Source organism: Elgaria multicarinata, chromosome 1 (genome assembly GCF_023053635.1).
Source record: "Elgaria multicarinata webbii isolate HBS135686 ecotype San Diego chromosome 1, rElgMul1.1.pri, whole genome shotgun sequence".
NCBI classification, from domain to species: domain Eukaryota; kingdom Metazoa; phylum Chordata; class Lepidosauria; order Squamata; family Anguidae; genus Elgaria; species Elgaria multicarinata.
The window spans coordinates 3,125,205-3,141,858 of record NC_086171.1 but is presented as its reverse complement, the minus strand read 5'-3'; the positions used below and the strand labels follow the sequence as shown (position 1 = coordinate 3,141,858).

General features: G+C 46.5%; 1 protein-coding gene across 1 annotated transcript in view; it reads left to right on the top strand.

Moving 5' to 3' along the window:
* The first annotated feature begins 1,582 nt into the window (after positions 1-1,582).
* SMARCC1 (SWI/SNF related, matrix associated, actin dependent regulator of chromatin subfamily c member 1) overlaps positions 1,583-16,654 on the top strand; it is a 131,023-nt gene continuing 115,951 nt past the window's right edge. The window contains exons 1-3 of the mRNA XM_063122327.1: positions 1,583-1,982; positions 9,634-9,753; positions 14,385-14,470. Of these exons, the coding sequence (XP_062978397.1) occupies positions 1,653-1,982; positions 9,634-9,753; positions 14,385-14,470 (536 nt within the window). The 5' untranslated portion in view covers positions 1,583-1,652. The remainder of the gene's footprint in view (positions 1,983-9,633; positions 9,754-14,384; positions 14,471-16,654) is intronic.

Sequence of the window (16,654 nt, the reverse complement as noted above, 5' to 3'; positions counted from 1 at the left end):
ACGGGCTCAAGTTAAAGGAAGCCAGATTCCAGCTGGATATCAGGGAAAACTTCCTGACTGTTAGAGCAGTACGACAATGGAGCCAATGATCTAAGGAGGTGGTGGGCTCTCCCACACTAGAGGCCTTCAAGAGGCAGCTGGACAGCCACCTGTCAAGGATGCTTTAAGGTGGGTTCCTGCATTGAGCAGGGTGTTGGACTGTATGGCCTTATAGGCCCCTTCCAACTCTACTATGATTCTATTAAAATTAAAAAATGTACAAACTGCAGAAAGATCAGCTAAGATAGTGGCTGCTCTGCCACACGAGTCCATAAAGTTCTAAATAGGCTGTGCTTTTTTTTACTTCAGAACTGGCTTGGCATAATGGGTCTATTCTAACAATGACTAAATCTGGATCTACCCCACTGCTTTTACTCATGTGAAGATGTGCTAATTTATTTGATTAATCATATAGGTTTGAGTTGATTCATTTGCCAAATACAACCACAATATTAAGAGGAAAGCAGTGGGCCCACCCATTTTGTTTAACGTTTGTACTGCCTTTCTTCAAACCTCAAGGCAGTGTTCAACAATTCAAGCTATGGGTCAGTCTAGGAATGTAATACATGAAATTTTTCAATGGGGAGCGGTATATAAATATTCTAAATAAATAATAAATAATACATAATGATCTTCTGCCCTCTTAACAGCTTCTTCCATCCCCAGTATTTAAACCTGAAACTCTCCATTTCGCTCCACCGGTCTGATGAAGTGGATTACAGTCCATGATAGCTCGTGCCAGAATAAATAAATCTGTTAAGCCTTTAAGGATGCAACCCTATGCCTGTTCAGACAGGGGTGGGGGGAAGTCCTATTATTATTATTATTATCATCATCATCATCCTGCCTTTTGCCCAATGCTGGGCCTCAAGGCGGCCTTACAAAGTTTAAAACATAAAAAGAACCATAAACGTTTTAAATACATGAACGTAGCATAGCTGGGGAATTGTCGGGCTGTTTGGCTGGGTTCGGACGACACGCTGATCAACGGTTGTTTCCCATCCTGTTCCTATTACACACACACGCCCAGCCTTTTTCTGGCTTGTTGTGCCCTAAGTCTGCGAAGTCCTTAAGGTGTCGCAGGTGCAACAGGGTGACACGGCTGCCTTGTTTGCTTCCCTCCTGCCACGTGCCGTCTGGGCGCCTTGCTTTGTTGATTTGCCTGCGAGGGAGGGAGGGAAGGGCTGCCCCAAGCCCCTTCCTTCCCTCCCTCCGCCTTCGTCCAGAGTACAGCCAGGGAGTTGCGTGCGCAGGCCTCGTGTTTCTACAGAGGCGCATGCGCAAAGAGAAGCGGCGTCTGGAGTCATCGAAGGCGGATGAGCCCTGCGCAGATCTCGCGGAGGCGGGCCCGAGATACTCCCAGCGCATGCGCAGGCGCTTCGCCGAGTGGCGGGGCTGACGAAGTTCGCGTTGCGCATGCGCCGCGCTTAGCCTACCGCCTTTGAGCCAGCGAGAGGAGCCGGCGTCCCGCGCGCGGGCGGGCGGGGAAGGCCGCGTGAGGCGAGAGCGAGTGGGCGGCTGGTTCCCTGCGCGTGCGCGCGGAGCCGGGGAGGAGGAGGCGGAGAGAGTGGCGGCGGTGTGGCAGCCGCCGCGGCGTCCCGCGGGCTCTGCGCATGCGCGGAGCCAGGAGAGTGGGCGGCGTAGGGCCCCGGCGGCGGTGGCGGCGGCGGCGCGGCAGGCCGGGCAGGACAATGGCGGCGGCGGCGGCGGCAGCAGCGGCCTCAGCAGCGGCGGCCGTGCCCGGAGGCGGCGGCTCTAGTCCGGGGGGTCCCGTGGCGGGAGGAGGCCCCGGTTCGGGGGCGGCTGGAGCCGCTGCCTCCGCCACCCCCTTGTCGGTGTCACGGCGCAAGGACGGAGGCCCCGCCGGCAAGTTCTGGGAGAGCCCGGAGACCGTCTCGCAGTTGGACGCCGCGCGGGTCTGGCTCGGCAAGCACTGCAAGAAGGTGAGGCCGCGCCGGGAGGGAGGAGGAGGAGGGCTGGGCGGCCGCTCCCCTCCCCCTCCCCCTCCCCCTCCCGGCCCTTTCTTCTGAGGGGGAGGGGCGGGGCCTGAGGGTCGCCGGGCGCCCCCTCCCCTCCCGAGGCGCCAGCCCCCTCGCCTCGTCGAGGCCGAGGAGGGGTCGCCTCAGGCGGCGTGAGGGGGCAGCGTGGCAAGGGCCGGGTGGGGGGGGCAGGGGGACCCCTCCACTCCACTCCACTCCACTCCACAGGCAATGCCGGTGGGGGGAGGGGAGGGGGCTTTCGCCCAAGGAAGGGCGCTTGGGCTTGGCCTGCCGGTTGGGGGGAGGCGAAGTCAGGCTTGCCTGGAGTGGGGGTCGGGGAGAGGGAATGTCTGGGGGTTTGCGTGGGAGGAGGAGGAGGAGGAGGAGGGCGTAAGGCGTCTGCGCGGCCACGGTGCTCGCCCTCCAGATGTCAGGGGGTACTGGGAATGGTAGTCCAGCACATCTGGAGGCTGCTGAATGCGAGTTGAGGGTGGGGAATCGTCTGTCCGGAACAGCCTTGGCTTTGTGTTGCTTCAGAGTGGCAGATCATGCGGGGTTGGGGTGGGGTGGGAGAGGCGGTTCAGGCTGGGTGTCCTGTCACCCACCTGGATTTGGGGGAAGGAGAGCCCTTTCCAGTGCCCATTTTCCCTATCTGAGTGACACCCCTTGTTGTGAGGAGCGAGGAGGCGGCCGCTGCGCCCAGCAGGCCCTGCCTCTCTTTTCCCTGGGAAGCGCTAACAAAGGGCCACCTGTCTCCTCCCTGACTTTCCCTCGGGGGTGGCGGCGGCATGTATGTATTTATTTATTGAAACATTTATATCCCGCCCTATATCATTAAGATCTCAGAGCGGCGTACAGATAAAAACATACAATATCAAACAATAAATATGCGCAGTTAAAAACAAATTAAACCATGATCCAAGTTAAAAACAACATATAATTTAAAAGCAGTTAAAACAATGTGCCAGTGAGTTTAACCATCAAAGGCTTTGTTAAAAAGCCATGTTTTTACTTGGCGTCGAAATGTATGAGGAATATTCAGCCCAACTGGCTGTTTGGTTAAAACTGTCCAGTGCTTCAAAGACTGTGCTGTTCTTCTCCTTTTCTGCAGTATTGTCAGATCATAGGGATTTAGTTGTCGTGGAATAATAGGGAAAAGAAACTCGCTCATTTGTAAATCCTAAATGGTACACACAGTCTAGCGTAAGTGTTTTTGCCATCCTAGCCTAGATGTGCGAGAAGAAGGACTCATCCATCTCATAGTTGATAAAAAAACAAAAGTGGTCCCAGGCCTGTTCGTATAGGAAAAAAAGCCGTGTATCCTGTCATATTGTAAAGGTTTTCCCTTTTCATAAGACAGGTGGGCATAGTAAAAGTGAAAATATTCGAGGTAGGTATCAACTCACAGGCAGTTAAAACATGATTGAAAGATTATTGATGTTTAAAAGGTAGGTGAACAAAACCCTTAGAAACATGTTTAAAAGCATGTATCTGATGGAGGAGGAGAAAGAAGCTATTCTTGTTATTAGCACAGGAATCTAGGGCATTTAATGGAATTAGTAGGTCACAACATTAAAACCAACTTTCTCCTTCTTACCTGCTATATTTCTAGAATTCCTTTCTGGCTTTTAAAATGCAATACTTGTAGAAGCCAAACCTTTTGTACTTGGTTTACTTCTGAAATGTGTTTGCCCTGGTAGTAACTGGGCAAGACCTTTTTGTTTAGGCAGCTTAGGGCTCTCTGAATCTTCAGTAGGCATGGCAGGACATGGAAGCATGATTGGGGTCCCTGATGTGAGAAATTGTTTACCTGAAATATGAAGGCTTGCAGTTTTTCGAATTGATCTTACCCAGTCTTGAAATCTAGAACTCTGCATTTGGCTTCTCTTAAATCTATTCCATCTTGGATACCAAAGAATGTTTGGATTCAAAAACTTGAGCGTTTTTGCCTGCTGGCCTGCAGAGAATAGGAACATAGTATTTAAATTTAGTAAAAGCACGTTTTTCTATCTCTTTTTTCCCAAATGGGCTAATGTTTATAAATATCTCAAACAATTCATGTTTACACCGTATAAGGAATTGTGTGTAATGCTTTTTTTTAAAAAAAAACAACAACATGTTTTTACAAGAGGAAGTTAAGTAAGCTGTGGGGTGGGGGGGCATTAAGTGTTTTCATTGCAGCAACAAGGGTTTTTTATCAGAGCTCAAATCCATGGTTAAGAAACATATTTTAAAATTAATTTGTTTTAACTTATTTTAAAAATTGAAATGCAGAGGATCATACTAAATAGTTTTTTTCTTTGAGATGGTGTACTTTTCCAATCCTGACTGAATTTCCCATTTTTAAAAATAAGAGAAGGGGAGTTTTGGTTCCAAAAGATATAATCCTCTAGATAATGGGCCAAAGGGTGCAATCCAATGTATGTTTAGACAGAAAAAGTCCTGCAATTCCCAGCGTTTTTCAGCCAACCATGGCTAAGCATGCATGCTATTGCATCCTTAGACTGTGTATGTAAGCAAATTTACTTGGAAATAAATTATCTGGTAAAACCTCCCTTCCTGTAAGGTGATATTGAAGTGTACCATCTGCTGGGAACTTACCTGCGCAGACCTCACTGACATGAGTGGAAGTTGGATAAGGATACTGTTGTACGAATCTCCAATTCATTTCAGTGAGGTTTATTCAGAAGATGTTCTTAGTGAGTTCTGCACAGGGCTGACAGAGCTGAAAATGTGTCTGTGGTGTGTTAGGCCATGAAAGGAGATGTTCTTGGTGGCACTACATAAATAGCGGTCTCAATGGTGACCGTAAGGAATGAATGGTCAGAAATCTAAATGAAAACATTATTTCATTATCTTATGAAGACCCTTTTTGTTGTCTTATATCAGATTTAAATGTTCTTCCTTAAATTTAACAATCTGCAAACTCAGAGTTGTGCATAGTTGAACTTAGAATGTCTTCTGTTAAGCTGTGATGGTGTTCAGTTCACTTTGTAAGACTGAGCAGCTGTACTGGATATATACACATTGATCTGGGGCTTCTCTGACATGTCGTAGTGAACCAAAGATAGTACTTGGCTATTCTCACTGCCATCTAGGCAGGACTCAAAGCTCATAAACAGAAAGAGGGCATGAAGTAAGGGGTGGAAATAGGCCCCTGTGTGGCCCTCATGAAATGCTTTAGAGCATGAATGGGGAAACTTGTAGTCCCTGACTGTTGGCTACGGTGGCTGTGACTGATGGGAGTTGAGAGCCTAGCAACATCTGGAGGGCCACAGATTTCCCACCCCTGTTTTAAAGCTTCCAAGGAAACAAAATAAACCTATGAAAACCAGGCAGTGAAAACCACTGGTGATCAGTCACATCAGCATATAATCTGGAATATGGTGAAAGTGAAAAGGCCAGGCCCATTGCTCTAGCTGCACGTCCAAAGTGGGATTTAGGGTGGAATGGTTGGTGGTCAGGAGTGTGGGGGCAATTGCTTTTATCTCACATCTTGGGAACACTGGATTTAGAGTCCACTAGTTCAGGATAGAGGGTAATGTATGGCCTTCTGGATGTTGGCGGACTCAAGCTCCTACCATCCCCAGCCCGCATGGCCAATAGTGAGGGATGATGGGAGTTGTAGTTCAACAACATCTGGCAGGCCACATGTTTCCCATCCCATCTTTAGTTGGTGGTTCTGGTGTGATACACATCTAGCTCATGTGCATGGTTATGGTAATGTGTGTCTATTTTTGGAGCATACTCCTAGATTCAGTTACTGGTTGGCAGCACAGCTGCTGATGACTAATCGTGGCATTACCTGGCAGAACCTAGCTCATCCTTAAAGTTTGAAGATTGCTGCTGTTGGATGATAAAGTCAGTTTCTATCCATGTTGCAAAATGACCAGTCTGTTAGTTCTAGTAGCGGCTGGTGCAACGAATATTGTTTGGATATAGGAGACTCAGGTTCACTTTTTTCTTAGCCTTGAAGTGGTCAATAGGTCCTTAGCTCTCAACCCCAAGCTACCTCACAGGATAGTTGGGATAGTAAGTAGAGAAAGAAACTGTGAAGTTATGTACGATTTAAGGAGAAGGCAGTTAATCTCATTATCCCCACACTGCTGCCAGGAAGAGACAGGAGTCACAAAATAGTCAGCTGCCCACGGGAAGGTGCCCCACTCCCTTGGTTGAAAATAACTGTGCAATCTAGCCCTGGTTGCTAGGTATCTCTTTTCCATATGGAAGGTATTTCCCCTGTGGTCACTTTGGAACCTTTAAAGAGCAGCAGTTGGAGCAATAGTGCCTTTTTTCCTGTCAGTGCTGAGCCATGCTTTTTTAAATCATATGTTTGTTGTGTGTTCTTTACTATTGAAAGATCCTTGGAGGCCCAATGTCAGGCAGAAAGATGTGATATAAATATTTTAAATATTTTAATTTGTCAAAGTGTAGGTCCCCAATTGTGGATGGCAGTTGTTAATGTAACTTATTTGATTTGGCCACTGCCTAAGTAAAAAGTGAGAGATGGGACCCATCTCTGAGTTGCCATCGAAAATGGATGCACTTTAAAGCAGTGCGAAATCTCTGATTCTTTGCCTCTGAAGCTTGCTGCAATGTCTGATATGAGACTGCTTCCCTCCTCTAGGTCCTCCACATATCCCAAAGGAGTTGGGGCAGTGGGAATGAGGCTTAGTGGTGATATGTCTGATTATCAAAATCAGCTCAAGTGTGTGAACTCCTGTTGAATAGTATTTATTTTACAAGGCCATCAATATACAATCTACAATATTATTCTGTCTTTATACAAATCTATGGTGTGACCACACTTAGCATACTGTGTACAGTTCTGGTTACCACACCTAAAAAAAGATATTGTAGAGCTGGAAAAAGTGCAGAAAAGGGCAACTAAAATGATTAAGGGTCTGGAGCATCTCCCCTATGAAAAGTTACAACAGCTGGGATTGTTGAGCTTGGGAAAAAGGAGGCTGAGGGGAGATATGATAGAGGTGTGCAAAATTATGCATGGTCTGGAGAACGTGGAGAGGGAGACAATTTTCTCCCTCTCTCAAAGTATTAGAACCCAATGGGTTCATCCCATGAAGCTGATTGGTGGGAGATTCAGGACAAATAAAAGGAAGTACTTCTTGACACAGCGCATAAGTAAGCTATGGAATTCACTGCCACAAGATGTAGTGATGGCCACCAATTTGAATGGCTTTAAAAGAGGGTTGGATAAATTCTTGGAGGAGAAGGCTATAAATGGCTACTAGAGCTTCGGCTGTGGGGCGGTATATAAATGTAATAAATAAATAAATAATAGTCCTGATGGTTATGTGCTACCTCCAGTATTCCAAGGCAGTATGTCTGTGTGCACCAGTTGCTGGGGAACATGGGTGGGAGGGTGCTGTTGCACCATGTCTTGCTTCGTTGGTCCCTTGTGGACAGCTGGTTGGCCACTGTGAGAGCAGAGTGTTGGAGTAGATAGACCCTCGATCTGATCTACCGTGGCTCTTCTTATGTTCTTCCATGATGCTTTACAGCAGCCTTCCTCAACCAGGTGACCTCCGGATATGTTGGATTGCAGCTCCCATCATTTCCAGCCAGCGTGATGGAAGTTGCAATCAAACACACCTGGAGGGCACCTGGTTGGGGCAGGCTGCTTTACAGAATAATAAAAAAACTATAACACCTGGGTTCCAGTGTAAAGGAGGTCATAATCTTAACATGTGACGATGGCGAGATGAAGGAAGAGGATGTGAACAAATGCAGTTACACAGCCTTTGTTGTCATTAGATAATGAAAGTTGGGGAGATCAAACTCAAGTTCCATGGAAGGGGGTTTTAAGGATGAGTTCACTTTGGGCAATGCCCACAGAAATGGCACATCAACATCATTGGCACCAACTCATACATTTACATCTTTAAAATGAAAACAAAACCACAAGTGAACCCAGCCCTGGGAGGTAAATGGTTATCAGCTCATTCCTTTGTTAGATTCTTTTTATAAGGAGCATGTTTATATAAACTCGGTGTCCTTAATACAACAGTGTGTACTTTGTTCAGTACTGAGCAGTGAAGTAATACTATCGTTGCCGGTAGCACATGTATGCTGGGCTTGAGTGTTTGCATTTAGGGTACTGCAGACTAACTCAATAAAATCAGCTTGAAGGAACTTGGCAAATTTAAATCTAGTGATAGTTGAGTTGCTGTGTGAATATCTAGTTACTAACTTACATTGCAAAATAACAGTAAGAGCCAAGATTGAAAAGCCAAACACATGGCACAAACTAACCATAAGTTGGGTTAAAATTCCTGTAAGTTTATTTTATTTATTTATTTATTTATTATACTTATACCCCGCTCCTCAGCCAAAAAAGGCTCTCGGAGCGGCTTACACTTAGCAAAAAACACAGTCCCTGCCCTCAGGCTTACAATCTAATAAAGACATGACACACAAGGAAAAGGAGTCAAGGAGGGAGGGAGGGAGGAGAGAGAAAGAGAGAGAGTGTCCAGCAGGAGCAGGCCCCGATGTTACTTCTGCCTGCTCCTGTCCCCTCGGTCCTTCTTCTTCCCCACAGGGCCAAGATGGCAGTTTGCCCTGTGGGGGGGGGGGGGAAGAGTCCAGCAGGAGCAGGCCCCGATGTTACTTCTGCCTGCTCCTGTCCCCTCGGTCCTTCTTCTTCCCCACAGGGCCAAGATGGCAGTTTGCCCTGTGGGGGGGGGAAGAGTCCAGCAGGAGCAGGCCCCGATGTTACTTCTGCCTGCTCCTGTCCCCTCGGTCCTTCTTCTTCCCCACAGGGCCAAGATGGCAGTTTGCCCTGTGGGGGGGGGAAGAGTCCAGCAGGAGCAGGCCCCGATGTTACTTCTGCCTGCTCCTGTCCCCTCGGTCCTTCTTCTTCCCCACAGGGCCAAGATGGCAGTTTGCCCTGTGGGGGGGGGAAGAGTCCAGCAGGAGCAGGCCCCGATGTTACTTCTGCCTGCTCCTGTCCCCTCGGTCCTTCTTCTTCCCCACAGGGCCAAGATGGCAGTTTGCCCTGTGGGGGGGGGGGGGAAGAGTCCAGCAGGAGCAGGCCCCGATGTTACTTCTGCCTGCTCCTGTCCCCTCGGTCCTTCTTCTTCCCCACAGGGCCAAGATGGCAGTTTGCCCTGTGGGGGGGGGGAAGAGTCCAGCAGGAGCAGGCCCCGATGTTACTTCTGCCTGCTCCTGTCCCCTCGGTCCTTCTTCTTCCCCACAGGGCCAAGATGGCAGTTTGCCCTGTGGGGGGGGGGGGGGAAGAGTCCAGCAGGAGCAGGCCCCGATGTTACTTCTGCCTGCTCCTGTCCCCTCGGTCCTTCTTCTTCCCCACAGGGCCAAGATGGCAGTTTGCCCTGTGGGGGGGGGGAAGAGTCCAGCAGGAGCAGGCCCCGATGTTACTTCTGCCTGCTCCTGTCCCCTCGGTCCTTCTTCTTCCCCACAGGGCCAAGATGGCAGTTTGCCCTGTGGGGGGGGTGGGGGAAGAGTCCAGCAGGAGCTGGCCCCGATGTTACTTCTGCCTGCTCCTGTCCCCTCGGTCCTTCTTCTAGTTGTGAGTGACTTTCCAAATGAATATGGAAAGACAACACCATGTTTGATTCAAGAAATGTTTTCTTTTCAGTATGTTCAAGCAGATGCTCCTACCAACAAAACACTGGCTGGACTTGTGGTGCAGCTGCTGCAGTTTCAGGAAGATGCCTTCGGGAAACATGTCGCCAATCCTGCCTTCACAAAATTTCCTGTGAGTATTTAAAAGGCTCCTGCAGTGTTTCTTCAGCTGCTGCATTTGCAGCATACTTCATCCTGATGGATGGATCTGCAGCTCCTTGTACAGAAGCTGTTAGCATTTAGAGCGGAGGGCTGTGTTTGAAACCAACCATTTCCAAGAAACAAAGGGGTTCTTGCTGTTTCACATGGGTTCGGAAGTACAAGTAGGGCGAATTCAGCCTTCACTCTGGTTTGCAATCCTTGTACAATAAAATCTAATAACACTCCAAGGTAGATTAAGGGAATATTCTTCAGAGCAGGACTTGGTTTTGAGAGTTCTGAAAACGCGAGGAGGAGGCAGAACCATGTCAGTGAACCCAAAGATGTACTGGGTCCAAACCACTTAGGACATCATAAGTAATTGCCACCATCTTGAATCATGAGCTAAAGTGTTCTGATAATCACTGCAACAAGGCAACTGCAGATACTAAGCCTCCTTGTAACCAGGCATGTTCTCATGCGTCCAGCTGCTGGGCAATCCTTTCTCTAGCTCTCCTAGGAAGGTAACTGGGTATCCGTGCTCATGTTTGGAGGGTTTCCTGTGGGCTTGGCTTGGCTGTGTTTTCTTCTTCCTACCCTCCCCTTGCTGGACAAGGCTTTCTTGGCTCGTATGTCTGGATTTTAGAACTCCCTTTCATGGGAGACCTGCCAAGTCTTTTCCATTTTGAGTTAAAGCTTGGTTTTCTGTTCAACAAAGAACCACGAGGGAAAGTATCTGACTTTTCAGATTAAGAATAAATGACACACTCAGTAGTGTATTATAATTATTATCTTGGGCTTCCTAGTAGACCAAAGTGCTAGCAACTTACCATTTACTGGTACTAGGATCAAGGAGTTACAACCAGGTATCTACCAGGAGCCCATGTAGATGTCCTTGCAATCTTTTTTATGCCCTCCACACAGAGCTCTGAAGTGTGATCATTTTTTATTCTAGTAACCAAACAGTGTGTTCATTCATTTTCTTCTCGTTCAGAAAAATTCTTGCCCGGTCACTAGCAGTTGTTGTTGTTGTTGTTGTTGTTGTTGTTATTATTATTATTATTATTATTATTATTATTATTATTATTAATTTATTTATATAGCACCATCAATGTACATGGTGCTGTACAGAGTAAAACAGTAAATAGCAAGACTCTGCCGCATAGGCTTACAATCTAATAAAATCATAGTAAAACAATAAGGAGGGGAAGAGAATGCAAACAGGCACAGGGTAGGGTAAGCAGGCACAGGATAGGGTAAAACTAACAGTATAAAGTCTGCACAACATCAAGTTTTAAAAGCTTTAGGAAAAAGAAAAGTTTTTAGTTGAGCTTTAAAAGCTGCGATTGAAGTTGTAGTTCTCAAATGTTCTGGAAGAGCGTTCCAGGCGTAAGGGGCAGCAGAAGAAAATGGACGAAGCCGAGCAAGGGAAGTGGAGACCCTTGGGCAGGCGAGAAACATGGCATCAGAGGAGCGAAGAGCACGAACGGGGCAATAGTGTGAGATGAGAGAGGAGAGATAGGAAGGAGCTAGACCGTGAAAAGCTTTGAAGGTTAACAGGAGAAGTTCATAGTGGATTCTGAAGTGAATTGGAAGCCAATGAAGAGATTTCAGAAGCGGAGTAACATGGTCAGAGCGGCGAGCCAAGAAGATGGCTCTTGTTTATAGTCAGCTTGGGATACTTAGCCAATGTATGCTTACCTGGAAGCCACCCTACTTTGTTTAGTGGATCTTCCACAAAAGTGTGCATGGGATTGCAGCTTTTTGGCTTCAGATCATAGCTCAGTAATAGAGCCCAGGCTATGCATGCGAAAGGTCACAGGTTCAGTCAATGGCATATCCAGTTAAAAGGTGATGAGAAAGACCTTTGTCTCCGTTAGACCCTGGAGAGTTGCTGCCAGCCAAAGTAGATAATCTTCTGCTTGATGACAAATAGTCTGACCTGGTATTAGGCAGCTTTCTGTATTTCTTAGTAGCTCTAATCCACAAGATGCCATCACTCAGTATTTCCCTTTAAGGTACAATTGTGGCTCAATGGAAGAGCTCGTGCTGTGTGTGCAGAAAGCTCCGGGTTCAACCCCTGACATCTCTAGGTAGGGACAGGAAAGACTCTTGATTGAAATCCTGGAGCTGCTGCCAGCTAGTGCTGACAATATTGAGCTTGATAGTCAGTTTTCTAAGAGTTTTCTATGTTCCTATTTAAATTAGGGGTCTTGCGTAGTGTCCTTGCATGTGTAAAGAGAAAGCTAAACCAAAGTATTGCTTCTCAAAGCAGACAAAATTCTACAGTGCAAAAGGCTTGTAGGCTGAATGACCTAACTGTTTTGGTTAAAGTTCATAAATGAAGTCTCTATTTAATTTTCAGACCTGCATGTTTCAGTTATTGTTGCAAACAATTATTCGGGAACTCTTAAGAACCTTATAATGGCAAACTTGATTTAAATCAATTATAGAAATTAGTCATTTTTATGGATTTTATGGATTAAATCAGTCCATCCTAAAGATGCAACAAGATCTCTCCCCTTGTGTGTAGCTTTCTGAACTACAGCCTTGGGGCAAATTGAGAGGTCACGTTTTTTTTTATGTTGGGTTAAATCAATAAGCTAGCGATAAAATCAGGGATAGGGTGGTTATATCCAAGGTGGATATTGGTGCTGCCTAATCCTGGGGGAGTCTGGCTTTGTGCTGATTTATGTAATCTGCTCCTAGTTGGACTCATTAGGGGATTGAGAGAATGATGGCACGATCCAATTTCACCACTTTGGAAGTTTCTTGTTACAAACAGGGCACATAGATTTTCACCTGTAGAAAGGCAGGATAAAAATCAACTCAACAGCTGGTTTTCAGTTTTCTATTCCAAATCTAGTGATTGTCATAGCTCTTTCTGTTCGTGTCAAGAATACTTTCATAATGTTAAACAGTACTTACATTCTCCTTGGGAGTTGTTTCTCTGTACTGCATGGCTCTGTTAATATTTTTACTAAAGCTTTGCGGTGCTGCAGATTCTCAAATACTGTGATTTTCATGTTTTTTAGATCCACATTTGTTATCAGGATACTACTTTTGTTTCTAGTCTTCCTGGATACTTAACCATAAAAACAGCATGCCCAAATGCTCTATTAGTGCACAGGACCTTGTAACTAGAAGGGGCAGGGGGAGAGGTATGTGCATTGTTTTAAGCTTGGGCCTGGTAATACTGGGCTTGTAGTGAAGTTTGTAATTGCTTGCTTGCATGCTTATTTATTCGTAATATTTCTTGGCTACCTTTGGGGCAGAAGCCCTCCCAAGGTGACTTACAACAATAAAACACATAACCATTAAGTTATTAAAAGCAATAACCCACAGTACCTCCATCTTGTTTGGATTAAATTTCAGTTTGTTTACCCTCATCCACCCCAAAACAGCCTCCAGACACTGGTTCAAGAGTTTCACAGCCTCCTTGGGATGTGTAGATGAAATGAGAGGTAGAGTTCAGTATCCACATACTGATGTCTCTTCAGCCCAGACCTCCTGGTGATTTCCCCCAGCAGTTTTATATAGATGGTAAACAGCATGGGGGACAGGATGGAACCTTGTCGCACCCCACAAGCTAACAGCCATGGGGTGGAATCAAAGTCCCACAGCAACACCTTCTGAGACCAGAACCACTTTAAAAACCTGCCTCCCAAGCCCAGTCTAGATCAACAGTCCAGAAGGATACCATGGGTGATGGTATTAAAAACCACTGGGGGGGTCTAGAAGAACCAATAGCGTTACACTCCCCCCATCTATTCCCTGGCATAAGTCATCGACTAGGGTGACGAAGGCTATTTCTGTCCTATAACCAGGCCTGAAACTTGATTGGAATGGATCTAAATAATCAGTATCATCCAACATCACTTGGAGTTGTGAGGCGACCATATGCTCCAGCACCTTGGCCAAGAATGGCAAAAGTGATATCAGGCAGTAGTTATCTGAAACCGTAGGTTCTAGATTTGGTTTCTGCCACAAGGGCCTCACTACTGCTTCTTTCAAAGCTGGGGGGACCTCACCATCCCTCAAGGAGGCATTGAACACCTGGAAGTTCCAGGTACCCAGACCAGCTCTGGCAGATTTCATAAGCCAGGTTAGATGAGGATCTAAATGGTAAGTAGTAGCCCTCTGTCCTCCAAGCAGTTTGTCCACATCCTCAAGTCGCACAAGCCGAAACATGACCCGATAGTGCACTAGCCCCATCCATCTCAAACTTTGTCAAGACAATCCCTTCCAAGTCGGCATGAATACGAGCGACTTTATCTGCAAAGAATCTATCATATTGCTCACAGTGGGCCTTTGATGGTTCAAGATGTGTTCTAAAGGCCTACACAGAATAAGATAGCAAATGGATTCTTACCTGTGTTAGATCTTATTCATTCTGAGTCTTCTGCCATTTGCGCTCTAATTGTCAACAATCGTTTGATCACCTTCTGCCCTTTGGAATAATATGGAGCTGACATGGTTCTATGACTAGATCGAGGACCTTTGGGAGCTCTCATATTGATAGCCCAGGTCATCTCCCCACCTTGGGCTACTTTTAGAGTTGAGATATAATACTGCTTGCTTCTGATTTCATAGTATGGGTATGAATGTCACCTTCCTGTATTTTAGGCAAAGTGCTTCATGGATTTCAAAGCTGGAGGAACATTATGCCACATTCTTGGTGCTGCTTATAAATATAAAAATGAGCAAGGATGGTGAGTCCTTATATTTTTCTTCTCATTTTTCCCCACAGAATTCCCAGCTCCTACCCAAGGGTGTGTGCATTTGGCACCCTGTCTGTTAGTTTTATAGAGGCGAAAATGAATTTATGTTCATGCTGGCTGGGGATGATGGGGGTTATGATCCAGCACATCTGGAGGGTAACAGGTTGAGAAAGGCTGGTTTGATCACACATGTGTACACATAGTTGCGTCGCTCTGAAGATGGGTCTTCATTACCCAGACACTCTATTAGTGCCCTGCAATAGCCTCATGCTTTGTATGGTTTCAGCCCTGTACCCTATGACATAAATGTGGGGCTCTCGTGGAGGGGGTCCAGATTTGGGAATCTTTGGGACGACCTCCTGATGGTGCTGCATTTGTCAGGAGTTGGGTGTATGGCAAAACAACGGAGTCCGTACTCAATAAAGGCACTCCAACTGCGGCACTTCCACGTCCCTCCTCCCGCTGCCAATTGATGGGTAGCGCCGGGTCTTAAAAGGTTTTGACACTGGCTAAACACATATTAGTTTATGCAGGCTTTTGGGTAGTATAGAGATTTAATTAAAAAATACATTCAATTTTCATCTCTTTTCTTTTGCTACATTATGTATGTTATTCTTCTCCCCTGTTTATGATTTTCATCAGTGTTATTTACTGTATTTTATTGCTTCCTTCCCCCCCCCCCACCTTTTGGGCTGGCCTGACCAAGTGTTCGGCGATGCGCAGTTCCAAGGCCTCTGGAAAGTGCGCAATTCCCCGGTGCACCATTACAGCAGCAGTGGAGGTGGGGAGGACAAAGGGCACATGCAGGTCAGAGTGGAAGTGAGTTCAGCCTGATCTGCGCCCCCTTTGTCATCAAAGCAAGCATGGAGCGAAAATCTGCGGGGTGGATCTGTCGGGGCCCAGGAGGGCCATGTGCAGGGTTGTCCAGCCCGTTCGTGGGCCCAGGCAGATTTTGCCCCATCCCGATTATATTATAATAAAAATCAGACAAATTTCTTAAATAAAATGGTCAGATTAAGTATTTCATTATTGGGTCACATTTCTATACAAGGTTTCAACCATGTGCCTTTTGTTTGTTCGTCTTTTCTATCCAGGGCAGCTTACATAAAATATTTATTTATCTAGCAATTAATCTAAAATTACTCCGCTTTTCCCCTCCAAAAAAAGACTCGCTCAAGGCGGCATGCAAAATACAAAACTAATACCAACAAAAAGCTAAAAGCAGCAACAAACACACAAAGAGAATCAAACTGTCAAAAAACATTAAACTAGAGCAGGATCAAATAATCGTTGAAAAAGAGATGCCTTTACTTGCCAGTAGAATATACAGATAAAAAGGAAGATGACCTAACCTCTAGAGGCAGAGACTTCCACATACGGGGTGTTACCACCAAGAAAGCCCTCTCACAAGTTGCCACAAAGATTGCCTCTGAAAGCAACAGCACACACAAGCCAGTGTCCCTGCATCTAATAATAACACTAGGTTCAGGGGGAAACTCTCAAGCTGTGAAACTGAGTTTTTAAGTGGAGTAGAGCCCAATCCAGAAGAGGCTTGCAGTCGATCACTGGACTGGTAGGTCCAGATTTAATTTCAGTTTGTTTACCATCAACCAATCACTGATGCAGAACCGCCATGATAAAATGTTACAAAATACTTTCCATTTGGGTTGCTGATATTCTTTCTGACACATAGCATTCCTCAGGGATAACCAGTCTCCTGCCTCAGTTCTTACTAGGGCCTTAGCTAGACCAGCCTTTATCCTGGGGCGAACCCTGGGATCGTCCCTGTGCATCCAGATGATGCACAGGGGATCCCGGGATCAAGGAGAGGTCATGCCTCCCTGTCCCTGGGATACAGTCCTACACTTTGGGCTCGGTTTTTCCACGGTCATGGGCTGAGCCCGGGACCACGGAAGGTGTGGCCCGTTGCCGCAGCTTGAGCCGGCTCCGTGTGATTATTCGCACGGAGTTGGTAGCTGCGCCCATCGGGGCTAGGGTGGGGGGAGCGGGGAAATCAATTTAAAAACACACACACAAAAAACTTACTTTGAGTCACTCAAGCACTCGTGCGCTGCCAGCCCTTTAAAAATAAAAAAAAATGGCAGGCGCGATGCATCTCTTCTGGAAGTTGTCGTGCCTTACATGTAAACAAGGGCGAAATCTTGCGTTATTCAC